This window comes from Zonotrichia leucophrys, chromosome 19 (assembly GCF_028769735.1).
Source record: "Zonotrichia leucophrys gambelii isolate GWCS_2022_RI chromosome 19, RI_Zleu_2.0, whole genome shotgun sequence".
NCBI lineage: Eukaryota > Metazoa > Chordata > Aves > Passeriformes > Passerellidae > Zonotrichia > Zonotrichia leucophrys.
The window spans coordinates 7,446,866-7,470,700 of NC_088188.1; the positions used below are offsets into that span (position 1 = coordinate 7,446,866).

Here is a 23,835-nt window from a genome sequence, read left to right on the forward strand (position 1 = left end):
AGCTAGCAAAAAGCTACTGTAATTGCCAGTTGTAGTTCAGCATGCACCTAATCCCTGAGACTTGTCCAGTGATGCTGTAAGGAATTTGTGCTTAAATATTGCAAGCTGGGGAGGCAAACAGCCACTGGCCTGGGGCTTTTGGCTTCCAGCCTCTGGCTGGGTTTTCCCTGATGGCTGTGTGGAATCTCCTTCCCTTGGGCGTCCTGTACCGCACGGAGGGCAGTGCGAGGGACAGAGCGGTGGCTTCGAGCTTGCTCTGGAGCTGAACTCAATGGGAACCAAGTTCAGGTTCTTTGCTGCAGTTTAATACCGGCTTGTGACTATGTTTTTCAATCTCTCTAGAAATGATCTGTTTTTCCCCTTCCAACTGTTTTTGTCTTAAGCCCGAGTTCATCTAAATCTACTGGAGGAAAAAAAAAAAAACCAACAAAAAACAACAAAACAAAAAAAGACTTTGATTTGAGGTCGTTGCCTGCTTTTAGTGCCAGGATCACCCATTTCTATGGCAACTCTGAGCTCAGCAGAGTGCAGAAATCAGCGCAGGGTTGTTGACAAGCTGAAGTCGGCGGCCGCTGCCTCTGCACGGCTCCGGCAGAGCCCGGCTGTGCCTGGTGGCAGCTGCCAAGGGCGACTTTGGGGGTGCAGCGTGGTGGCTTGTGGGGGTCCCAGTGTCCCTGCCCCAGTGCAGCTGGCTTGCCCTGCAAGACCTGCTGCTGAGCGAGGGGTGGGCTCCTAGGAATGGTCAGGATCTGTGCTCCGTGTCCTGTGGCAGAGGCAAGCTGTGAGTCAGTAGCTGTGCTGAGCATCCCGGGAAGCTGCGAGCAGAGGAGTCTGAGCGCCGGTGAGGCCGTGCTCTCCGGGTCTGGTTGTCCTGGAGGTTGTAGGGAATGGGAGCTTGTAAGGATTCAAGGATCAGAGAAGGAGAGGCAGACGTGCGCGTACGGGTTTGGCTTTTGGCAAGCAAACCACTCGCTTCCTTTCTTCAGCTTTTCTTCCCTCCTAACCCCCCGCAGCTCTTCCCCCTGCTTTGCTTGGAACAGGAACATTTTTTTTACCTGCCTAGAAACAGCTAAAAGATTTGGGGGGGGTGGGGGGCAGCCCTGATGTAAATAATTAACGTTGCAAAGTGAAGTGTGTATAACATAAAAGGCTACAGCCCTTTGGTGACTTGTAAATGCTTTGAGAAGGTTGTGGTATGACGTGGAGGGGCCAAGCGACCTGCCCGGCCCCGCAGCCATCGCTGCCCCACCGCCACCGCGGGGCCGGGGGGTCGGGACAGGATGGGGGGACCCCCCCCTCGGTGTAGTGGATGGGAGGGTAGCGTAACGTGTGTAATACGGATAGGAGAAGCTGTGTGAGGTGTGTATAGTGTATATTTTTTAAAAATAGCTTGCTTGTGTTGTGAAGATTTTAAAGACAAACTTGAGAATTCTAGCCTAACTATTAACACAAGTTTAACATCAGTTACCCCACTGGGTTCAGAGCCTCTTGAATGTATATTCCTTTTTGTAACCTAAATGACCTATTCTTCTACCAGTCAGCCAGACATCCTATTTATATTTTTAATTTTATATATTACTTTCCATTTGTTTTCATTATTTCCAGCATGTTTCTGGGTTTGGGTTTTTGTTTGTTTTGGGGAGGGGGGGTTGTTTCTTTTTGCACAAGAATTGTGTGAAGTCAAGGAAATGTTAACTCAAACCTGGTATTTTCCAACCTGTTCCCCCTCCCCTTCCTCTCCTCCACCCCTGTTGTGTTTTTTTTTTTTTCTTTCTTCCGCCAACAGTTTGGGATTTTTCTGGGCTGGGATGCAGCGGGTGGGAGGAGGGGATGGCTCTTTTCCATTTGCAGCTTTTGTGCAAATGCCAGGTCTTTTTGCCAGTCAACTAAAAAAATGCTTCACTTGCTGGTTGCTTTAAAAAGGAAAAAAAAAAAAATTAAATAAAAAACAAAAAATGTAACCTTATCAGTGCGATGTAGACCCCGGCGGGAGGAGGGGAAGTGCACACCTGTAGCCACACACCTCTGGCTTTGGCTGCAAAACAAAAGCAAACCTTTCCTGATGAGGAGGTGAGCACAGGGCAGCTGCTGCCCGACCCCGTGCAGGGTTTGCCGTGCCGGGAGCGCCATGCCTTGGGCTTGCTCTGCCCCCTCGGCCGCCGCCTGCTCATGTGCACAAACCCCAGAGCTGCCTGCTGATGACAGCAAAGCTGTTGCTGCTTTTCCTCTCCTCCTCCTCCTCCTCCTCTTCTCCCCCTCCCCAAGGAGGTCCAGCTCCCCAGCAAGAGCTCACCCAGCGCCCGGCCCCAGCGCCATGGCCGTTTGCTCTGGGGCATCATCCAGGTATGGGCAAGCCCGGCCGGCGCCGTGCTGTGCCACAGAGCATTAGATAGAAAAAAACACACACATATCTGCTGTTTTACTATGAACACTGGTCTGAGGTTTCCAGGCTCAGCACCACGGTGATGGGCCACGAAGGATTTAACCAGGGGAATTAAACTCCTTCTTGCTTCCGTGTCTGGTAGCACCAGCTGGTATGAGTGAATCTACAGGTGTGCGTTTTCCTTCTTGTAGAAAATGCCACGAGCACTAACTGGTAAGGCTTAATGTACAGTATATTGTCAGTATTCTGGTATTCTTCTGGTTCAACATACATTATAGCTCATATATAACCTGTATTAATTGTATAGATTGTGCATTTAAAGCTGTTACCAAGTTGTCAGAAAATAAGAGAAGAGAAAAAAAAAATAAGGTCATATGTAATATTTTGTTTGTAAGTATCCTTTGTATCATAGCAAAGGAAATGTTAAAAAAAAAATCAACTGTAATAAAGTAATTTTAGTACACGGAGTGTCTGCCTGCCTTTGTGAGACCCTGCCCCAGGGGGGGCTACCGCGTGTACGACCTCTGCCAGGTGAACACGGGGGGCTCCACCGGGGGACCCCCCCACCTGCGGGGCCGCGGCAGCCCCTTCCTCCTCTCCTCCGTCCGCAGGAACTCGGCCATGGCCCTGAAATATTCCAGCACGGCCTCGTGGGCCCAGCAGCGGCCCGGCCCGCGGCGGGGGAAGCCGCAGTGCCCGCCGTGCGGGGTGAGCAGCAGGAAGAAGTAGGGGCTGCTGCGGAAGAGCTCCCGGGGCAGGCTGCGGGCCGGCGGGCCGCGCACCGGGTCATCGGCGCTGCAGAGGCACAGCACCGGCACCGCCGCCTCGTCCGCGTCGCGCAGGGGCTCGTTGCGCTCCCAGTAGCTCTCCCAGCTGGTGGGGCGGCTCCGAGTCCGGCAGAAGAGCGTTTCCTCCAGCTCCCGCAGCGAGCGGCTGCCCAGGAGCCTGTCCGTGTCCACCACCTCGGCCAGGGCCCCCGCGTACCTGCGGGGATGGGGCGGCCGCCGTGGGCTTGGAGGTGCTGGGGTGCTGCCATGGGCTGGGGGCAATGGGGATGCTGGGATGGGGGCCACGGAGAATGTTGGCAGTGGCTGGGGTGTGCTGCTGTGGGGGTGGAGGGTCATAGGGGTGCACTTGGAGCTGGGGGCTACAGGGATGCTGCCATGGGGGTGCCACCAGCGTGTGTGCCCATGGGCCGCTCAACAGTCCTGGCCCTGCACGCAGAGGAATAGGGGTGACCTCGACTGCCCCAGCCCCAGAGTGGCTTAGGAGGCCCATCCCAGCCCCTTGCAGGGATCCTGGAGGGTCCCCACAGCACAGCCCGGGTGCCATGACAACGGGAGACGGCCGGCGCTCCTGCTTCGTTACCGTGACAGCAGCATTTGCAGTGGGAACCGGGAAACAGGGAGGGGGGAGATTCCCTGCTGCCCACCCCCAGCACCCCATCCCTGCAGTACACACTGTTCCTTGCTGCACCCATCTGAGATTTGCTGCAGCTTCACCTGTCACCTGTTTGCCCCTATGTTTTGGGGTTTACCCGCATTATTTTGGCTCCCATCTGGCCACCTGCAGAGCCCCTTTGCCCCCACAAGCTCTCAGCAGCCCCCAGGGAAGTGCCCACTTGCTCAAGTCCTCGGCCCAGGGCAGTCTCCTGTCTCAGCCAGTGCTTGGTCCAATCGAGCCTGTCTGTGTTGGGCAATAGGGAACCCAGAGCCCTTGGGAAGGGACAGCAGCAGTCACAGCCCCCAGCCCAGCCCTGGGCTGGCATCACAGTCCCCCCCCAGGGCCAACGGGAGGGTCAGGTGCTGGGGACAAGGGGCAGTGCAGGGAGAGGGGCCAGCCCCACTCACCACTCAGGGTCCAAAACCAAACAGGGGCTTCACCAACTCCTCCCAGGAGGAACTGTGAGACCCTGCCCCAGATCTCCCTGCTCAGGAGCCCCAAGATGCTGCCGCAGCCCGAGCCAGGCTGGGGACACACGTGGTGGCCCAGCTGGCCCCATGGCAGCCGGCTCCAGGCTGGTGTTCATTAACCAGCACATTTTGCTGTCCTCAGCACCTCTGCCCTGCACTGGGGCTCCTTGTTTCAGCAGCACCCACCCCATGCACACCCCCAGGGATGACCGCGGGGTTCCCGGGTTACCCCCATCCACCTCCCCAGGCCCAAGGGACTGCACTGACCTGCTCAATCCCTGCTTGAGGTGGAGGAGCAGCGGCCACTCGTAAAGCCAGGGCATCCTGGCCTCAAACCAGTCGCGGCCACGGAAGATGGGGGAGAGGCAGGCGGCGGCGGCCAGGCGGCTGGAGGAGCCGCTCTCGCCCAGGTAGGCGAGCAGCAGCCCCGAGCCCGAGCCCTCGCTGACGGCCAGCAGAGAGGCACAGGGGTGCCGGCACCGCAGGTAGGTCACGGCCTCCCGCAGGTCCCCGGGATCCCCGAAGGGCTGGAGCCGGGGGGTGGTCAGGGGGCAGCCGTTGTGGCCCCGGCGGTTGAAGATGACGGGGATGAAGCCCCGCTCCAGCGCCCGCAGCCCCAGCTGCAGCAGCCCCCCCGTCACCTTCCCGGCCGCGTTGGGAATGAGCAGCAGCACCGGGCTGGAGACCCCCCCGCCGCCACCCGCAGCCCCCCACGGCCCCACCAACCAGTCCAGGGCTACCAGCCCAGCGTCCGACAGCTGCAGGAGCTCACGGGCCACCACCGGCTCCGGCTCAGGTGGCTGCAGGAGCTGCCACAGCATCTGGAGCCGGGGCCAGCACGGCCACAGCCAGCGGCCCCCCCGCAGCGCCGCCGACCGCCCCAAGCTCCGCACCAGGTGCTGGGCCAGAGCCGAGGGCTTGCACAGCAGCCGCCAGTGCCCCGAGCCCTCCTCGGCCATGAAGGGGATCCCCTCCTCCTCCTCCTCCTCCTCCTCGTCCTCCTCTCCCCCGTCTGCAGGCACCTCCAGCCTCCCTGCCCAAAGGCACCAAGCTAGGAGGGCCAGCCCCACGAGCACCGCGGCTGCGGCCACCAAACCCTCCGGGGACAGCATGGAGGCGGCAGGAGCCTCAGCCGGCAGCCCCGATGGTCGGCGGTTCGCAGAGCGATGGCGGGGCCGCGCTGGGGAAGCCCAGCCCCGGGGCTGGGCAAACAGCAGGGCTGTGCCGGGGATGGCGTGAGCGGCCGCCAGCAGGGCCAAGGGGACTGGGTGAAACGGGAGGGACACGTGGCCAAGCCCTGCCCGGCGCCGCAGGGGTTGAAGCCCCCGCAGCCACGGACCCTCCATGGGCGCAGGAGCCGGGCGCCGTGCAATGCTCACACCTTTATTGATACAAATGTACAAGGACACATCTTACAGTGGGGAGTGCGGCCCCGGCACGGGGCAGGACGCCCGGGGAGGGGTTCAGGACGCCCGGGGAGGGGCGCCCCAGTCCAGTGTAATGCCGTGGGCGGCCTCGGGGGTAGCGGCCACCCAGAGAGGGGTTTTGTGGGGAGTGGGGGTACAAGGCCACCGCCGCCATGGACAGCTACAGAGGCTATGTACAGGATAAGTTAGGGGTGGGCAGGGGGCTGTACAGGGGGATGCAGGCACCTACCCCGCGGGCTGAGCACCAGCTCCTTGATGGCGCGGGGGGCACGAGGAACCCCGCACCTCGGCTCCCCAGAAAGGCCACTTGCAGCCATGCTCGCCCCAGGTGCCGGCTGCTGCCGGAGGGAAGGGAGACATGGAGAGTGAAAGGGCCCGGGGACATGGGGGGACGCGGGCTGGCGCTCACTGCTTCTTCTCACGAGTGGTGATGGTGACCAGCTGCTTGGCGGCCTTGGCGATGTCGTAGGCACACTGGATGACCTGCTGGGTCAGGAGCTGGTAGTCCACGGTGGCGCCGGGCTCGGGGGGCACAGTCTTGCGGCACTCGCTCTGCAGCCGGTAGGCGCTGGCGTTGAGCAGCCGCAGGGAGCTGCGCACCGTCTCCAGGGCTGGTTTCTGTGGCAGAGCACAGGACCAGCGTCAGATCCTATGCTCAGGGGGCTGACAGTGTCTGGTGGGGACCACAACCACCCCAGGGACACACAGCTCCTCCTACCTTAGGGAAGAGTGATGCCATCTCTGTCACAGCTGAGTGGATCTTCTCTGAGCAGGGCACGAAGCTGGGGGCAAGGACAAAGGGTGAGCAACACGGAGGGCACGGCCCCAGCCCTGGTCTGGGTGTCCAGAAGGACCCTGAGGCTGTGCCCCAGTCCTACCTATCATGCTTGGACTCTTGTGCTGCCCGCAGCAGCTCCTGGATGTTCTTGGTGACCTGCTCAGTTTTGAGGATGACATCCTCCGTGCTGGGCAGGCCAGGGTCCAGCTCCCCGTCCAGCGGGTCCAGCTCGTGGGGGAAATCCTCATCCTTGCTCAGCTCCACATACCGCTTCCCCTCCATGCTGCAGGGATCAACCAACCGCCCTGGGTCAGTATCAGCCCCTTGTCCCTGTGTCCCCACAAACCCTGGTGCAGCCCCCAGCCCCACCACTCACCTGATCAGAACCTCACCAGCCTGTGTGTTGTCGTAGTCACTGTCAGTGCCGCTGCCATGCCGGTCCAGCTTGCTCTGGAGAGGAGAGGAGCAGTGTCAAGCCCTGCCCAGCCCCATCCCCACTCAGGCTCAGGAGTCTGCCAACCCCAAGGGTTCTTCCCCCTCCTTGATACGTCACCATGTGTCGGGCACCATCAGGCGGGCAGGAGAGCAGCGGGGAGGATGGAGGGAAGGGCACCGAGGAGGCAGATGGACCTTTCCGGATCTGGAGGGGGAAAACAGGGGAAGCCCATGCTGAACGGGGTGCAGAAGGGTGTGGAGCCAACCCCGGTGACGTGCAGGGGAGGACGAGCACAGGGGACACCGCCACCCTGCATGCAGGAACATTCCACAGCTGCCACCCCTTGGGGAGGTCCCCAGCCTGACCCAGGGGGGTGCAGGGCGGCGGGGGGACAGGACATCCCAAAGGCCACATCCTGGGCAGGCCACAGCCACCATGTCCCATGCAGGAGCCGCCCCCGCTGCGGCCCCCTTACCCGGTACACGCTGGCCGGGATGTGCATGGAGTACAGAGCCTCGTCCTCCACCTCCTGGTGACACACGAAAGGTTACGGCCCCGCGGGGACAGGACCCAGCACCCTGTGGGGCTGGGGGGCCTGCTGCACCCCAAAACCCTCCCACCCAGCCCAGCACACTCACGCCGGGGCTGAAGGGCTGCAGCCGGGTCACCAGCTCCTCCACGGGCTGCCCGAAGGGTTTCAGCGCCGAGCCCGGCTCGTACATGGAGAAGGCCTGGCGGTCCCGGCGGTGCTGGGGGGCCGTGCCCGGGGGGTGCCCGTGCTCTGGCCGCTCGCTGGGGGCCGGGGTTGGATGTGCAGGGCCGGTCTGCTGCCGGATCTGAGTGTTCTCTGCCTGCAGCTTGTGGATCTGCAGCCAGGAGAAGGGAGAAGGCATCAGTGAGGAGAGGGGGGTACACTGAGGAGGGAGCCCCACTGGCCCCACACCCACCTCGCGCTGCAGCCGGCGCAGCTCATCGCTCAGGCTGTTGTTCACCTTCATCAGCTGCTGCACCTTGGCCTCAGAGGCTGCCAGAGCCTTCTTCACCTCCAGGTACTCCTGCAGCGTGATGGGGCCATCTGACAGGTCGGAGGAGTCCATGCTCTGCAGGGAGAGGAGCTCAGTGTGAGGATCCCAGAGGTGGGGTCTGGGAGGGGGTCCAGGCCGGGTTGGGGCTCACCCTGGCGCGGTTGTTGCGGGAGGCGTTGCGCAGCAGCTCCTGGTCCGTGTCCTCGTCAGAGGCGACGCTGTCGTAGTCGTGCTGGTCGTCCAGGTCACTCTGGCTCCGCAGCGAGTAGTCGAGGGCGTCTGGGGAGGGCAGGGTGGGTGCTGAGCACAGGGCATGGGGGAAGCGCTCAGCCCCACCTCGCTGCCCTCCGTGCCTCACCTGTGGGGCTGAGCAGACTCTTCCCTTGCTGCCGGCGCTTGGCTTCCCCGAGGATGTCAATGAGCAAAGTGGCAAACTCCCTGGCGTTGAACCTGGCCAGCTTTTGCCGGCCCTGGGGGCAGGAGAGGGAAAAAGGGGGTGAGCAGAGGTCTGAGCGCACAGAGGGGTCGCGTGGCCTAGATGGGGCCTCACCTGGTTGCGCGTGGCTGAGTACTCGGGGTTGACAGGGAGGAAGGGGACGGCGCTGCGCTCTGTCACCAGCGTGCTGTGGTTCTGCGTCGTCAGCCAGACTGCAGGAAGGCACCTGGTGTCAGAGCCCGGGGGACACAGGGGCTGCACCCCCGGACAAGCCGGCTGCAGGGCCCGGAGCCGGCAGGACGCAGGCGCGGGCGCAGGGCCAGCCTGCTGGGGCTGGGAGTGGAGCCTGGCCAGGCTGACGGGAATCGCCTCCCCCAGCCACCCAGCAGGGCTGGGGTCCCCCCATAACCCACCAACAGGACCCCAAAAATGCTCTTCACCCTTTCAGGCACCAGCTCAGCACCCCCAGCCCCTTTGGCACGTCTGTTGGCACCCGCCCCGCCACAGAAATGGGATTGCCCCCACCCTGCCACCCCCCAGCCCAGGGGCAGCAGCGCAGGCTGAGCCCCCATCCCTGGGGGATCCCAGCACCCACCTCCGGCAGCACCCCAGCCCCGGCACCCAGCGGCGGCCCCTCGCGCTGAGCAAACCTTCCCGGCCGGAGGAATGAAGAAGGAGGGGCCTGCGGTCCCGGCGGACGCGTCCGGATCGGGGGGGAGCGCAGGGCTCGGCCGCGGCCCCGCCGCTGCTCCTCCCCCGCGCTGCCGCCGCGCCCGCCCCGGCCCCGGCCCCGGGGGGCTGCACCCGCACCCCGCTCACCCGCGTCGTTCTCCCGACGGTCCACCTCGTCATACACGTCCATGGCCAGCTCCTCGAAGAGGCGGTTGCTGAGCTGCAGCAGTGCAGGGGACAGTGTCAGGCAGGATGAGAGGGGCAGGCGGGACATCCCCCAGCCCTGCCCTGGCCCCCACTCACCGCCTGCAGCTTCTTCTTGGCTGCCTTGGCCAGTTCAGAGAGGTCCAGGCTGGGGGGTGCGGGGAGGGGGGAAGCAAAACGTGGGGGTTATTCCTGGCCTGTTCACACCAAAACAGTCCCCAGCTGCACCCCACCAAGACAGGGACCCCCCTCAGGCATTGGGGGCTTCACCAAGCAGGGCTGGCAGGCAGGCACAGGGGGTTGAGGTGGCAGGGGGCGGGCGGGACCCCCCTCCCCGAGTGTCCCCCGGGTGCTGGGCTGGGCCGAGCAGCCAGGGCTGCAGGGGGGGCCCATGCAGCAGCATGGGGGGCCCCCGGAGCCGAGCGGACAATACCTCTGTGCCATGCACTTTGGGCGCACCCTGCGCTCCGGAGAAGGCAGCGGAGGGAAGAACAGGATAAAGGCGGACGTTAAACGCGCGGGCACGCCGGCCCCCCACCCCCCAGGGACGCTCCAGAGACCGGGGTCCCCCCTCAGCCCAGCGGGGACGCTGGGGGGGACACGGGACAGGGCAGCGGGGCCACGGGCGCCAGGCACTCACCTGTCGGCCATCTGTGGGATGATGTAGTGCCCGTTCTTGTGGTCTGCACAGAGAGAGGGGTGGTGAGCAGGGCCACGGGATCCCTCCAGGGTACCTCCCTCGCCCCAGGACCCTCACTCACCCGGCTTCCTGCCGCAGAGGTAGAAGGCCAGCCGGTCGGTCAGCTCGTACTGGCACTCCACCAGCCGCTCCGCCAGCTCGTGCTGGGCTGCCTGCCTGTGGGAGGGCCGGCAGGGGTGATGCCCACCCTAGCTGGGGTGCAGGCAGGGGTGACCCCCTTCCCTGCCCTCACCTGGCATAGTCAATGGGGGTCCGGCCGTTCACATCGGGCGCCCCAGGGTCGGCGCCGTAGACCACCAGCAGCTCTGCCTGCAGGATCTGCCCGGCCTTGGCGGCCACGTGCAGGGGTGTGGTGCCCTTCTCCTGCGGGCATGGGCAGCCTCAGCCCTGCAGCCTGCATGTGGCATGAGGCCCCAGGATCCCCCTGGGCCCCACACCCCCTGTGGGGTCCCTGAGCCCCGCCAGAGCTCACCGGGTGGAAGAAGTTGGCCTGGGCACCCAGCGAGAGCAGGCGCAGGCAGGTCTCCAGGTTGCCCGTCCGCACGCTCGAGTGCAATTGCTGCAGAGGAGAGAGCTGGTAATGGGGGGATCTGTCCCCTCTGCCACAGGGGAGTCCCTGAACCCCCTCCCCACCTTGCTGAGGTCCTTGGCAGTGACGCCGTCATCATCCCGGCAGGGCAGCTTGTGGACGAAGGCCAGCATCTGGTACTTGGCACGGATGAACTCCGACTTGGTGGGGCTGGAGAGTGGGCAGTGGGTGAGGAGGGGGCTCCCAGCCAGAGCTGACCCCCTCCCCACAGCACAGAGGGCACTTACTGCACTTTGTCCTGGGGGTTTGCCTTCCTGCGCCCGCTCTGCACCTGCGCTGGATCCAGCAGCGAGTGCTCCCAGATGGAGTTGGCCCCATTGCTCGCCAAGGTGTGCACCATCTGCAGGGGACAGGCAGGGCCCAGTGGGCATGGGGGGTCCCAGTGTGCGTGTCCCCACACTGCAGTGTCCCCAGCACCCACCTGGAGCAGGGTGGCGGGCCAGGGGCTGTGGCGCAGGTGCTTGACGATGGAGATGTGGCGGCCCAGGCTGCGGTGCACGCTGCAGCACTCGTCACAGATGAGCACCCCGCGGTTGATGGACGCCCAGCCAGGGTCTGGGGGTGGCATGGGGGTGTCAGCGGGTGTCCCCTCCCCATGCTGTCCCCTCCTCATGCATCCCTCCAGCAGGGGGGATGCGTTGCCACAGCAACCATTTCCCGAGAGATGGAGAGGGGCTCAGCCCATCACCAGGGGAAACCCACGGGTTTCCCATAGCAACCACCAGCCAAAACGGGGGCAGGGTTTGGCCCCCCACCATCAGGAGGACAGCTGGTGGCAGGGATGATGCCAGCACACTCGGATCAGGGGCACTCTGGCTCACTGTGAGGTCACTCATCCCAGAGCCCCCAGCTGGCTGTTTGGGGGGTCCTGGATGGGGGCAGCGTGCCCCACAATGGGTGGGCACCCCCAGTCCATGGGCTCCTACGTAGGGTGGTCAGCAGCTCTGCAGCCTCAGCACCCCAGCACAGCCAGCCCTCGGGACACCCCAGCTCCGGGGCAGGTGCCACGGCCCCCCAGGCTGCCGTGCCCCTCCAGCCCCGCCGCTGGCCCCGGCCGGCCGGACTGGAGCCCTTTGTGTCCCCGCCGGGAACAAAGGATCGTTTGAGCAGCCGCGCTGGCCCCGCGCTGGCACCAGCCCCGGCACCCGCGGGGGCACCGCTCCCGGCCCGGCAGCAGCTCCCCACGCCTGCACCCCAAAAACACATCCTGGGGACGAGGGGTCTGGCCCCGTGGTGCGGCCGTTGAGCTGCAGCTGTTCACAGCAGAATGAGGACAGGATTTGAGGACCCCCGCTGGGTCACAGCCGCCTCCCCCCTCCCGGGAAACGCAGCCGGACACGGGGTGACGATGCTGAAGGGTCCCCAGGTGTCCCCTCTGACGGGGGAGTCCTGCCACCCTGTGCCCAGCCCTTCCCCTCACCTTGTTTCTGTGGGTCCTACACAAACACCACAGTGTCCCACAGCAGGGCAGCCCCAAGCCCGGGGATACAGGGCCTGGGAGGTGGCCTCAATGGCCTGCCTGATGGCCCTGAGGGGGGACAGCGGCCCCACGACCTCACCGAGGGAGGAAGGCAGGCAGGCAGCCAAGCCTCCCCCACTTCCTTCCTCCCTGCAGGGTCCCGGACCCCTCCCCACGCACCCCCCAAGCCCTGAGGACCCCGCGATGGGGGCACGGCATCCTGCCCTGCTGCAGTGCCCCGGGGCCGGGCTGGGGTGGCCGGGGGGAGCGGCGGCCCCCCCAGCCTGGCAGCCCCGCGCACGCAGATGGCAGCGCCTTGGCAGCCGGTGCGGCGGCATCTGTGCCTTCGCACCCGCTGCCCACGGCCACCGCCGGGAACAGGACGCTCCGTGCGGGGGGAGCCGGCCCGCGGCCCCCCCAGGGCGGGTGGATTCAGAGTATCCCTGGGGCAGCAGCCGCTCCCGCCTCAGGAGCGCTGGGATGCCGTGGGATGCGGGCGGGCACTGCAGCAGATCGCGGAGTGCTCGCACAGGGACACTCCAAACCCTGCGAGGATCCTGGAGCCCAAGGGAGCTCGCAGCACCTCAATCCCTGCATCGGGATGTGGGTGACACCGGCACCCCCAGCACTCGGCCCCGCAGCGGCGATGGCAGGGCAGGGGGCAGCCGGAATCCCTGCGTGGGGCCGAGGGAGGCCGGGCAGAGAGACCGGAGCGCCCCACGGGCACCTCCCCATGCAGGGCCAGGCAGCGCATCCCCGGTGCTCCCCGCGCGCTAGGAAACGGCCTCTGGACTTTATAACTCATTTCCTCCCATGGCTGCCAGGCGATAAGAGATTGGAAGAAACTGTTTTCCATTTCCCCGGCCGCAGCAGGGAGCCCCGGCACCGCCCCGGGAACCCCGGGCCCCCCGCTCGCCCGCCGGCACGGGGGATGCCTGGAGGCAGGGCAGCCTTTCGCCCACGCGTGCCGACAGCTCCGCTGGCAGGATCCGGCCATTGGCACGTGGCCGGAATAATTTCGGCACAGCCTTGGCCCGCGGGCAGCTTTCCGGGGCCGGCTCCGAGCCCCGTTCATTCATTGCCGTGGGGCCACCTGCGCTGGCTACGGGCAGGTTTGGGGTCCGGCCCTACCGTGGGCAGGCTTTGGGGGGCCAAACCCTCCGCGACGCCCACGGGCGCGTCCCCAGCGTGGGGGCTGCGGGCACCGGCACCGCCGGGGATGGGAATGGTCTTGCCCAGGCTCGGCTCTGGCTTGCAGCGCCGCGGCCGCCCGGCTCGCCCGACCGGCACCGCCAAGCCCAGATCCGGCTGGGGTGGGTGCTGGCTGCGGGCTGCAGGACGGTGTCCCCCATCATGCTGTCATTTACAGGGTCACCAGCGCTGCTGGCAGCGAGCGGCGCGTCCCCAGGCTGTGCCAGCAGCCCCCGCGCTGGGGTGAGAAAGCCGTGGGTGGTGCCGGGGGGCGTGGGGGCACCCGGGGCGCGCTGGAGCCGCACGGAGGAGGCATGCGGGGGTATCGGGGCTGTGTCTCGAGTGTGTGAGGGCATTCCGGGAGGCTAAAACGGGGTGCACCAAGGGGGTCATGAGTTTCATCGCAGCGTTTCACTGGGGGGCACATGAGAGGGTTCCTGGGGGGCAGGCGGGGGGCTCAGTGGGGCTCCCTTGGCTGTGCGGAGTGGGGCGCAGAAAGGAATCGCCAGGGCGATCCTGGGGGCGCTCAGGAAGCCGCAAAAGGGTCTCGATGTGGGGCGTACGAGGAGATGCAGAAGGGGTCACGGGGAGCAGTCCGGGCAAACACCTCGGGGTGCAGCGGGGGTGCGGGGGCCGCGCCGGGGGTGCCGAGGGGCGCACGGGGGGCTCTCGGTGGGGCGGGGGGGCGCGCAGGGCAAGCGCCGGGGGGCAGCCGGAGGCGCGGGGGGGCCGGCGGGGCCGAGCCGGTGCCGATGCGGGGGGGCCTTACCTGGGGCGCTGCAGTCGGCGCACACCTCTGCCCGCGGCGCCTTCCGGGACATCCTCAGCGGCGAGGCGGGCCCGGGCCCGGGCCTCTGCGCCAGCGTGGGGCGGCGGCGGCGCCCCCGGGCCCGCCGGGGGAGCGGCGGCGGGGAAGGGGAGGGGGGGCCGGGCGGCGGGGCGGGGGCAGCGGGGCCCGGGGCGGCGGGGCCGGGGGCTGCCGGCTGCTCCCTGCGCCCGGCGGCTCCGCAGGAAGCGGCGCAGGCCCGGCCCCGGCGGAGGAGGGGCCGCACCGCCCCCGCCCCGCCACCGGCAGCGCTGCCGCGGCCGCCCCGCACCGGCACCGGCACCGCCCCGCACTCGCAGCCGCACCCGAACCCGCACCGGCGCCGCCCCGCACCGGGACACGCACCGGGAACGCCCCCGCCCCGCACACGGAGCCGGAGCCGCACGCGAATTCGGACGGGCACCGGCACCGCTCCACAGCCGCACCGGGAACGCCCCCGACCCGCACCCGCACCTGCAAACGCCCCCCGGACAGCCCCGACCCGCACCCGGGCACCTCATCTGCTGCTGGGCATCAGCCCTGCCCTTGCTCTGCTCCTGATCCCGGGCATCCCCCAGTGCTGACCCCTGTGCCCGCCCTCGGTGCACTCCCGGTCCCCTTCTCAGCCCAGAGCACCGTCCTGGTCCTGCCCCCAGCCCTTGTCCTGTTTATCCCGGAGGGGTGGCACTGGTCCCATTCCTGTTCTGGATCCTGTGTAACCCAATCCCAGCTCAGGGCACCCCCAAATTGCTTCAGTCCTGCTCTGGACACTTGTTCTGGATCCAGCCGCAGCCCTGGGGCACCCCAGCCCTCTACGCTGTGCCACCTCTGACACTGTGTACCCCACTCCCGGACAGAGCCCTTCTCCAGGACACGGGGTCGGGCCACACAACCCTTATTTAGGGTGCTCAACAGGGGATTTGGGGGTGAGTGGAGCGACTGGGGACTATTTGGGGTCTGCTCCCTACTGCGACCCTTTAGGTGCTTGCACCAGAGGGGACACCCCATGGGAGCCCCACAGACACTGGTGGGTTCAGACCCCGGCGGGAGCGGGGCAGTGGGGCCGCACGGTGTCCCCAACACCGCGGGACAGCGAGGTGACCTCACCGCGGCTGTGAGGAGGTGGCTCATGACGTCATGGGGCATGGCAGGGGGATGGGGATGCTGTGGGGACAGGGGCGGGGGGCTGCGACCCCCGCCAGCGCCAGGGCTGGGCAGAGAACAACACCGGAGAACAACACCGGGGGGTTCCCGGCACCGGAGGGGGGAGCAGCGGGAGCGGGGCCGGGAGCGCGGCGCCGGCGGAGGCCGGGGCGGCCGCAGAGGCCCAGCCTTGCATTGTTCTCGGGCGGCAGCCGGAAAACGCGACGCCCGCCCGGGAGAGACGCAGGCGGAAAAGGAAACGGGGCTGGGGGCCCGTGCCTGGTGCTGCGGGGGCGGGATCGGGGTCCCCCCCCCGGCCCCCACCTGGTCCCCACCTGCCGCCTTCACCCCTGCCCCGCCATATGCTCTGGCCGCTGCCCCGCTGGGGGAGCGGAGGTCAGCCGGGAGGGGGAAGATCAGCCTGGGAAAGGGGGGAATCTGGGGAGGATGCCGATCGCCTATGGGGTGCCCCTTTGCAGCCCCCCCGCGGGATCGCAGCCGCGGTGATGGGCTGAGCGCTGCGGGAGGGGGGCGAGCCAAGAGCAGGATGAAGATGAGGAAGAAGAAGGGGGCGATGCCGGGCAGGGCAACTACAAGTCCCATGAGGCCGGGCGGTGCGGGGGGGCCGGGGAAGCACCGGGCGGGAGGTGGCGGCCCGCCCCGCCCCGCGCCCCCCCGCCCGCGCCGCGCCGCCCCGCGCCGCGCCCGCCGCGCCGCTCCAGCATGCACGGAGGATGCTCGCGTCTTGCTCGGGCAGGAAGGGGCCGGAGGGCAGGTACCCGCTGCATTACCTCGTCTGGCACAACCGCGCCCGTGACCTGGACCGGGAGCTCAGCGCCAAGCAGGTGGGGCGGCGCGGGGACACTCCCGGCACGGCCCGGCCCGGCACGGCCCGGCTCGGGCTGATGCAATGCTCGGGGCCGGGGTGAGGATGAGGATGGAGATGAGGGGGGTGATAACGATGGGGTCGCTCTGTGCGCTGGCGGGGCTCGGGGGGTGTGGTGTGTGTCCCCACCTGCACCCCGGCTCTGTGCCTGCTGTCCCCGGGGCTGCCACCCGCGGGTCCCCTGCATCCCCAGCACACGCAGCCCCGAGCATCCCTCCGCACGTGTCCCCCTCTCCCTGCTAGGCCTCTGCAGACCCCCGGCCCGCACCCCGCTGCTCAGGGCATTGCCACCCCCTCGGGGTGCAGCTTTCAGCCCCCCACTCTCAGGCTGAGCCCCTCGGGGGTGGGGGGCACAAGGGCCCCGGTGCTGTCGGGGCGCAGCCCCCCAGCCTCGCAAGGGCTCTCCTCAGGGTGAGGGGACCCACTGTCCCTGAGCCCGGGAACCTCCCAGCCGCCCGGTGATGGACGGGGTGTGGGTGCTTCCCCGGCGGGTTCCCAGCCTCCCTCTCCCCCGTGGCGATGCAATTCAGGTAATTAAAACCCAACCCCGAAGACGCAGGAAACCGCAGGCGCTGGAGGGAGGCTGGCGGGGAAGCTGTGCTGAGCATCCCCCGTCCCTCGGCCCGGGTCCCCCAGCCCCAGGGCACCGAGGGCCGTGCTGGGTGGACCCCGGTGATGCACGGAACGGGGGTCATTGTGCCGCCAAGCTCCCGCCGGGATGCAGGCGATGGCTCCCGCCACACCCGTCTCCATTGTGGGGTCCAGCCGGAGGCTGCGCCAGCATCGCCCGGGTCTCCCACCCCACGGGCAGTGTTTTTATTTTCCTGCTAATTTGGGGTCAGCCTTCCCAGGAGCTCAGCGCGGCGGAGATCAAAGCGGGGCTCGGCAGACGTGGGGAGGTGGAGGGGCTGCGGGGGGGCTCTGACCCGCTTGCCTGCAGAGAGGCTCCAGCCCTCCAGCCTGGGAGGTGCGGGGGCTCTGCCCTGGCCCCGCTGTCGTTTGCTGGGTGAGAGCAAAGCCGGCCATGTGTGCACCCCAGGGGTGCAAGGGGGGGCATGGGTGCTGCAGGCCAGACTCTGGGGCAGGTGGGGGCTTGGGGAAGGAGGTGAGGGCCGGCCCAGGCTCCCTGCTCTGTCCAGGGCATCCAGGGACACGGCTCAGCCCTTATCCCTGCCAGAGCATCCCCCGGGTAAGGGGTTGGTGCTGTTGAAATGCTGGAGGCTGGGTGCCCCCGTACCCAGTGCCCTGCCCTCCCTCTGCCCTGGTGACACCCCCAGGGCAGTGGCTCCGTGTGCTGCCCCTCCCCAGTGCAGGGGTTTGGGGTTGGGAAGCACTGGGGCAGCTGAGAGCTTTGCTCCTCTCCATGTCCTCGTAAGGGCTCTGTGTCTGTCACCCCCAAATTGCCGCCATGGGCTCCCATCCACACCGGCCTGCACAAGGGAGCAAGGGTCAGTGGGTCCCCTTGACAGGGACATCACGAGGCTGTGGCAGGCAGTGACATGGAGCCTGTGGTGCCAGGACACCCCTGACCACAGCCTGCCCCCTCAGGCGTGACAGGGACCCGGGGCTGGCAGGGACAGCAGTGCCTGGCACCATCTTCCCGCGCTGGCTCACATCCCCTGATGGTACCCAGGGGCAGGAGCTGGGGCTCTCCAGCCCAGGGACAGCCCCAGTGCAGGGACGTGCTGTGCCACGTGCCCGGCTGGCACAGGAGGAGCGGCTGGGCTGCAGCTCTGCACTGCACCGCTGCCACCCCAAAGCCACCCCAAAGCCACCCTGTCCCCGTCCCTGTGGGTGTCACAGCCCCAGGATGGGCAGCACCTGGGGGTCTGTGCTGTGCTCCCCAAGCTGGAGCCAACCCAACACCAGGGCTCAGGGCTGAGCTCTTGCTGGCCAGATCTGGGTCACGCCGTGTCCCCTGGGGTGGCTCCAGTGCCGTGTCCCCAACTGGGGACCCTCATCCTGCCCAGGGCTGGGGCAGGGCTGCAGCTGGGGAGCCCCGCTGAGCCTGCTGCCCCCGCCCCCAGCTGGGGGGTGATTGCCTTAATTAGAGCAGTTTCATTAGTGCAATTAAAAAGCAGCAGTCGCCTGGAGAGCATTGGAGCGACACATTGGCTCCCAGGGAGCTGGGGGGCTGTTTTCCTCCTGTGGTGGGGGCAGACTGGGGGGTCCCCCTACCTGGTGAGTCCCTGGGGATGAGGGACATGGGAATGCACAGCCTGGGCAGGGACAGGAACATCCCTGGGGCAGCAGCAATGCAGGACATGCCCAGAGCAAGGCAGGTGAGACTGGGCACCAGGGAGCCCATGCTCCACCTCTGCCCATGCCCAAACACCCCTGGCTGCCCACCCCAACTGGCACCTTTGGCTCCTGCACCCCAGGTTTGTTCTCCTGAGGGTGGCCTCCCCAGAACCAATTATGTGGGCACTGCCCCACTGCCTCCTGCCCTGGTAGCATCTGAGTGCCCCTCTCTGGGCACTTCTACCCCAGCTGGGGGCACAGAGGGTGTCCCCCCTTGCCCGAGCCACGTCCCCAGCTGGGCACGGGTGTGACGCTGCTTCCCACACGGGGAGCAGGGCCCGTGGGTGCCGGGGGTGCCAGCGCACCAGGGATTCCTCAGGGCTGGCCGGGTGCCAGGCTCCGGGTTTGGCACAAACAACGGCAGCCCCAGCGACGGCTCCCCAGGGCCCCGGGGATCCTCGGAGCCGCCGCTCGGCTCCCGCAGCCGCCGCCCCCGGCTCAGGCAGGGGAACACGTGCGCCCGCCGCAGCCCGGCCCTGCCAGCGAGAGGGGGAGAGGGGGGCTGCCGGCAGCTGCTGCCTGGCAACTGGGCACGGCCCCCTCCACATCCCAGAGGTGGGGGCTCTTCTGGAGCTTGCAGCTGCACCGAGATGTGCAGAGCTCCGTGCGCTGTGCCAGGGGCATCTGTGCCCCCGCTGCCGTGCTGTGCCCCTTCTGTGTGCCCGCCTGGTGGGTGCAGCCCGGCCTGGCTGGGACCCGGTGTGCGGGGTGCTGGCAGCCACCGCCGTGCTCTCCGTGCCCTCCCCATGGGTCTGGCGGTGGCAGCAGGGAGAGGCTTTGAGGTGCCTCTCTTGGGGGAGGTCAGGGGTGGGGCTGCTCTCTCAGAGTCAAACGTTGGCTGCTTTCTGTGTCGGGAGCTGCACATCTGTGGGAGAGCATGGTCTGGCCACCCCAGTGATCTCAGAGCCTCGTTCCTTCCTGGCAGGCTGACATCGAGCAGCTGGACCCCCGAGGACGCACTCCCCTGCACCTGGCCACCACGCTGGGCCACCTGGAGTGTGCCAGGGTGCTGCTGAAGCATGGCGCCGACGTGGGCAAGGAGAACCGCAGCGGATGGACAGGTGAGCGAGGGGCTGCTGCCCTCCATCCTCCTGCAAGCTGCCCTGGTGCAGACATGGACACGGAGATGGGCGTGGGCATGAGCATGGACACAGATGTGGGCATGGACACGGGCACAGGCATGGTAAAGCTCCCCAAGGCACTGCTCACCTGGTGCTCTGTCCTGTGGCTCCTGTGCAGCGCCCAGCTCTGCAGTGCCATCTGTGCCACGCTGTGCCACGCTGTGCCACGGCCCTGGGCACTGCCTCTTTGCCCCCCAGTCCTGCAGGAGGCTGTGAGCACCCGTGACCTGGAGCTGGTGCAGCTGGTGCTGCGCTACCGCGACTACCAGAGAGCCATCAAGCGCCTGGCGGGGATCCCGGTGCTGCTGGAGAAGCTGCGCAAGGTACCTCGCTCAGAGGGGCTGTGGGGCTGCGGCCAGGGCTGCCCCTGACCCCTCCCTGCTCTCCACAGGCCCAGGACTTCTACGTGGAGATGAAGTGGGAGTTCACCAGCTGGGGTGAGCTCGGGGCACAGCGTGGCTGTGGGGGGAGTGGGAATTTCCCAGCAGAGTCCCCCAGCATCCATCCCCAGGTTAGGGCTCACCTGCCCCCTTTGCCCCCAACACCCCAAGCTTGCAGACCCTCATCCTGCCAAGGCATTGCATTCCCCAGGTGTGTCCCCCGCCCAGCTCAGCCCCCTCGGGGGTGCAGGTGTCCCCATCCCTGGCTGGGCTATTGGCATCTCTCCCCAGTGCCCCTGGTGTCCAAGATCTGCCCCAGCGACACCTACAAGGTGTGGAAGAGTGGCCAGAACCTGCGGGTGGACACCACGCTGCTGGGCTTCGACCACATGACCTGGCAGCGGGGCAACCGCAGCTTCGTCTTTCGGGGACAAGGTGAGGTGACCCTGCCATGTCCCCATCCCTGGGGAGCGGTCACACGGTGGGGACCGTGGCTGTGCTGACCCCATTCCCTGCAGACAGCAGTGCGGTGGTGATGGAGATTGACCACGACAGGCGGGTGGTCTACTCGGAGACGCTGGCCCTGGCCGGCCACGACCAGGAGGTGCTGCTGGCTGCTGTGCAGCCCACCGAGGAGCAGGTGATGGGGCGGCTCACGGCCCCCGTCGTCACCACCCAGCTCGACACCAAGAACATCGCCTTCGAGAGGTGGGCTGGGGTGGCACTGAGCCCACCCCTGGGGTGCTGGCACCCCAGACTGTCTAAACAAGTTCATGGTGCTGTGTCACCCTAGGAACAAATCCGGGATCCTGGGCTGGAGGAGCGAGAAGACGGAAATGGTGAATGGGTATGAGGCGAAGGTGAGGGGCAGGGAGCTGAGCTGCCCAGGGGGGTTGTAGCTGCCCACTTGGTTGTAGCTGTGAGGTGCCCACCTGTGCCATCCCCCCTCCTTGGCCAGGTCTACGGCGCTTCCAACGTGGAGCTGATCACACGGACACGGACCGAGCACCTCTCAGACCAGCACAAGGGCAAGAGCAAAGGTGGAGCCAGCACGGGCTGGGCGGGCAGGGCACCCCCGGCTCTGCCCTCACCCCCGACTCTCCCACAGGCTGTAAGACCCCCCTGCAATCCTTCCTGGGCATCGCTGAGCAGCACGTGGGGCCCAACAATGGGGTGAGTGTCTCAGGGGTTGGAAGGGGTGGCCCTGCAGTCAGACCTCCCCTCTCACCCTACGGGCTGTGCCCCCATGCAGACGCTGATCACGCAGACACTGAGCCACGCCAACCCCACTGCCATCACCCCCGAGGAGTACTTCAACCCCAACTTCGAGCTGGGCAACCGGGACATGGGGCGGCCCATGGAGCTCACCACCAAGACACAGAAGTGAGAGGGGGAGCAGCAGGCAGGGACTCCCTGTGTCCCCCCCCTCCACTGCTGCAAAGCTCAAGGGGGGGACTGGTGGGGTCCCCAGCCCAACGTCCATCCCTGGCAGGTTCAAGGCGAAGCTGTGGCTGTGTGAGGACCACCCGCTGTCCCTGTGTGAGCAGGTTGCCCCCATCATCGACCTCATGGCAATAAGCAATGCGCTCTTCGCCAAACTGCGGGACTTCATCACCCTGCGCCTCCCGCCCGGCTTCCCCGTCAAGATTGGTATGGACTGGGCTCTGCTGCTGACCTGGCTGGCACAGCCAGCTTCCCTCCTCGTGTTTTTTCCCTTTTCCTGCAGAAATCCCCATCTTCCATATCCTCAACGCCCGAATAACCTTCGGCAACCTCAACGGTTGTGACGAGCCAGTGAGCTCCCTGCGGCACAGCCCCAGCAGCGAGGCACCCTCGCCCAGCAGCGACTCCTCCAGCGTCAGCAGCTCCAGCTCCCTCAGTATGTGGGGGACACGGTGAGGTGGGATGGGAAGGGGTCCCACTGAGGGTACAGCTGGTGGGTCACAGCAGGGTAAGGGTGCATAACTGGCGGGTGGAGTAGGGGGACCCCACGGGTGCCCAGCCTGGCCAGCTCTGCTGTCCCCGCAGCCTCGTGCCGAGCGTGCGAGATGGACCCGGCGCTCTTCGAGGTGCCGCGGGGGTACAGCGTGGTGGGCACCCACCAGGACGCCCTGCGGGAGGACGAGGATGACCTGCTGCAGTTTGCCATCCAGCAGAGCCTGCTGGAAGCGGGCAGCGAGTACGACCAGGTGGGCACTGCCCCCCTTCACCTACTCCTGGCTGAGGGACCCCGCTCCCCGCCCCATCCCGATGCCACCTGTGATCCTCACTCACCCACCCCTCTCCATGCCTGCATCCTATGGTGGTGGGTCAAAATTCATGCTGTGGGAGCTGTTTTTTGGGGTGCCACTCTCCAAGCACCCCTCTTTCCGGCCACAGGTGACCATTTGGGAAGCACTGACCAACAGCAAGCCGGGCACCCACCCCATGTCGCACGAGGGCCGCCGGGGAGACAGGTTGGTAAGGTCTGGCCACCCCCCTGGGAGGGAATGGGTGTGGGGGTGCCCAGCCACGGGGACCCCCCTGAGGCGCTGCTGCCCCCCAGGACTCCGCAGCACACGGCAGCCCCGCGTCCCCCCGCGGCCCCGGCGGCGGGGCCGGGCCGGGCGCCGGGCGCGCTGTTCCCCAGCTACGCGGAGCAGCTGCGCCTGGCCATGGCGCTGTCGGCGCGGGAGCAGGAGGAAGCGGAGCGCCGGACGCGCCAGGAGGAGGAGGATCTGCAGCGCATCCTGCAGCTCTCGCTGACGGAGAAGTGACCCCGCAGCGCCGCTGAGCCCCCTCGTCCATCCTAGTGGCGATGGGGACGTGTCTGGGGACACAGAGGGGGGAGCGGTGTGGGGGAGCCAGTCCAAGAACTGCGGAGGGCGAATGGGGAATGGGGGAGCAGGATTTGGCCCTGGGAGAGCGGCCCCAGAGCTGGGGCAATATTGGGGTGAGGTGGGGGCGCCCCACGGCAGCACAGGGGTGGGGTGGGTGTTAACCAGGACCAGGGAGGGGACCCCACGGACTGAACCCCTTCTCCAGGACACCCCTGCTGCCCCAGCTGCCCCACGGGGTGCTGCTCAGCCCCTCACCCCAGGGAGGGTGGTGGGGGGCACATCCTGCCCTGGATGGGTGGGCTGCCAGCTGTGTGGGGTCCCGGGGTGCCCCCAGAGCCAGGGGATTCTGCCCAGCTCCCTGTTCCCCCCTGCCCAGGCGCTACCAAGTGCACTTACCCGGGAGCTGCTTTGCCTGCAGCAGGGGTGGGGGCTCAGCCCTATTGCACCCCACAGCCAGCGAGGGGCTGCACAGCTGCCCCCATGGCACGGGGACTGCTGGGGCAGCTGAAGGGGTGCCTGTGGAGGGCAGCCCGGTGTCACCCCCCCTTAGCCCTGCTCGCACCCCTCCACCCTGCTCGGATGCCCCCCCTTGGCAGCGCTGCACCCCCTGGTCCCGGGCACTGACCCCGAGAGAAACCTTCTGTCAAATGGTGCTAACCCCGGCCCCCTGCCCCGGCTGCTCCCCCTTTGCACACGGGGGGCCGGGGGCTGCGGGGTGGGGGGGGCTGGGCTCGCTCCCCTGGGACTTTTTCACAGCTGCTGCCCCCCCCTCCACCCCCCGTGCACCCCACAGCAACATCTGGGCCAGGGCCGGGGGAGCCCGAGCAGCTCCGACCGCGGCCAACACCAATAAATGCTCTTTAATGTTCGTCTCTCTCAGCCTTCCTCTGCCTGGGGCGGGGGTCACAGGCTGTGGGAGCTGGCAGGGGGGGTGCTGGCAGCACCCCTGGCACAGTGGTCCCTGGTCCCTGGTACTGCCACGCAGCCAAGGGTGGCTGAGCCCTTTATTAAAGGGGTGCAGGAGCAAAGAGCCGGGTGGGAGCACCCTCCGAGGGGCTGATGGGGCAGGGGGAGGTAAGGGGGTGATGGGGTGGGGGTGTAGCACCGTGCACAAGCACATCCCGGCCTGGAAGGGCCTGGCAGCTCCCTGTGCTGGGAGGCTTCTGT

The 23,835-nt window shown here is 66.7% G+C and overlaps 3 protein-coding genes across 9 annotated transcripts; 1 reads left to right on the forward strand and 2 right to left on the reverse strand.

The window, feature by feature from the left end:
• Nucleotides 1-2,435: 2,435 nt before the first annotated feature.
• On the reverse strand, nucleotides 2,436-5,408 carry ABHD15 (abhydrolase domain containing 15). The gene is made up of 2 exons (XM_064729450.1): nucleotides 4,564-5,408; nucleotides 2,436-3,367 (listed from the first exon to the last, which is right to left on the reverse strand). Exons 1-2 carry the CDS (start codon nucleotides 5,406-5,408, stop codon nucleotides 2,890-2,892), a joined length of 1,323 nt encoding a protein of 440 aa, XP_064585520.1. The 3' UTR covers nucleotides 2,436-2,889.
• A 252-nt stretch (nucleotides 5,409-5,660) lies between these two features.
• GIT1 (GIT ArfGAP 1) lies at nucleotides 5,661-14,138 on the reverse strand. Of its 4 annotated transcripts, XM_064729486.1 has the most exons (22): nucleotides 13,983-14,138; nucleotides 10,985-11,118; nucleotides 10,791-10,903; nucleotides 10,608-10,713; nucleotides 10,447-10,533; nucleotides 10,207-10,337; nucleotides 10,036-10,130; nucleotides 9,915-9,957; nucleotides 9,708-9,734; nucleotides 9,374-9,422; nucleotides 9,218-9,290; nucleotides 8,513-8,610; nucleotides 8,321-8,432; nucleotides 8,114-8,241; nucleotides 7,885-8,037; nucleotides 7,576-7,803; nucleotides 7,413-7,466; nucleotides 7,055-7,141; nucleotides 6,878-6,951; nucleotides 6,602-6,784; nucleotides 6,442-6,505; nucleotides 5,661-6,341 (listed from the first exon to the last, which is right to left on the reverse strand). In XM_064729486.1, exons 1-22 carry the CDS (start codon nucleotides 14,032-14,034, stop codon nucleotides 6,129-6,131), a joined length of 2,304 nt encoding a protein of 767 aa, XP_064585556.1. In that variant the 5' UTR covers nucleotides 14,035-14,138; the 3' UTR covers nucleotides 5,661-6,128. The 4 variants fall into 4 exon arrangements, with proteins under 4 accessions (XP_064585556.1, XP_064585557.1, XP_064585558.1 ...); XM_064729487.1 differs by lacking the exon at nucleotides 9,708-9,734; XM_064729488.1 differs by lacking the exon at nucleotides 7,413-7,466.
• ANKRD13B (ankyrin repeat domain 13B) lies at nucleotides 13,338-23,536 on the forward strand. Of its 4 annotated transcripts, none has more exons than XM_064729493.1 (15): nucleotides 13,338-13,456; nucleotides 19,274-19,409; nucleotides 19,668-19,792; nucleotides 19,861-19,906; nucleotides 20,141-20,284; nucleotides 20,368-20,557; nucleotides 20,643-20,709; nucleotides 20,808-20,889; nucleotides 20,958-21,022; nucleotides 21,102-21,232; nucleotides 21,342-21,499; nucleotides 21,576-21,728; nucleotides 21,878-22,038; nucleotides 22,229-22,309; nucleotides 22,395-23,536. In XM_064729493.1, exons 1-15 carry the CDS (start codon nucleotides 13,376-13,378, stop codon nucleotides 22,620-22,622), a joined length of 1,848 nt encoding a protein of 615 aa, XP_064585563.1. In that variant the 5' UTR covers nucleotides 13,338-13,375; the 3' UTR covers nucleotides 22,623-23,536. The 4 variants fall into 4 exon arrangements, with proteins under 4 accessions (XP_064585563.1, XP_064585560.1, XP_064585561.1 ...); XM_064729490.1 differs by lacking the exon at nucleotides 13,338-13,456 and adding an exon at nucleotides 15,832-16,006; XM_064729491.1 differs by lacking the exon at nucleotides 13,338-13,456 and adding an exon at nucleotides 15,833-16,006 and having other exon boundaries at nucleotides 22,229-22,305.
• Nucleotides 23,537-23,835: the final 299 nt, after the last annotated feature.

Bases quoted from the DNA above. Each gene is read 5' to 3' on its own strand.
- GIT1 (XM_064729486.1), bottom strand. From the start codon at position 14,034: ATGTCCCGGAAGGCGCCGCGGGCAGAGGTGTGCGCCGACTGCAGCGCC. The intron at 7,142-7,412 runs GTAAGGGGGCCG...TTCCCCCTCCAG, and splicing joins TCCCGGCCAGCGTGTACCGG to ATCCGGAAAGGTCCATCTGC. The intron at 6,785-6,877 runs GTGAGTGGTGGG...TGATCCCTGCAG, and splicing joins GCTGGTGAGGTTCTGATCAG to CATGGAGGGGAAGCGGTATG.
- ABHD15 (XM_064729450.1), bottom strand. From the start codon at position 5,408: ATGCTGTCCCCGGAGGGTTTGGTGGCCGCAGCCGCGGTGCTCGTGGGG. The intron at 3,368-4,563 runs GTCAGTGCAGTC...CCATCCCCGCAG, and splicing joins CTCAAGCAGGGATTGAGCAG to GTACGCGGGGGCCCTGGCCG.
- ANKRD13B (XM_064729490.1), top strand. From the start codon at position 15,896: ATGCTCGCGTCTTGCTCGGGCAGGAAGGGGCCGGAGGGCAGGTACCCG. The intron at 19,410-19,667 runs GTGAGCGAGGGG...TTTGCCCCCCAG, and splicing joins GAACCGCAGCGGATGGACAG to TCCTGCAGGAGGCTGTGAGC. The intron at 20,285-20,367 runs GTGAGGTGACCC...CATTCCCTGCAG, and splicing joins CTTCGTCTTTCGGGGACAAG to ACAGCAGTGCGGTGGTGATG.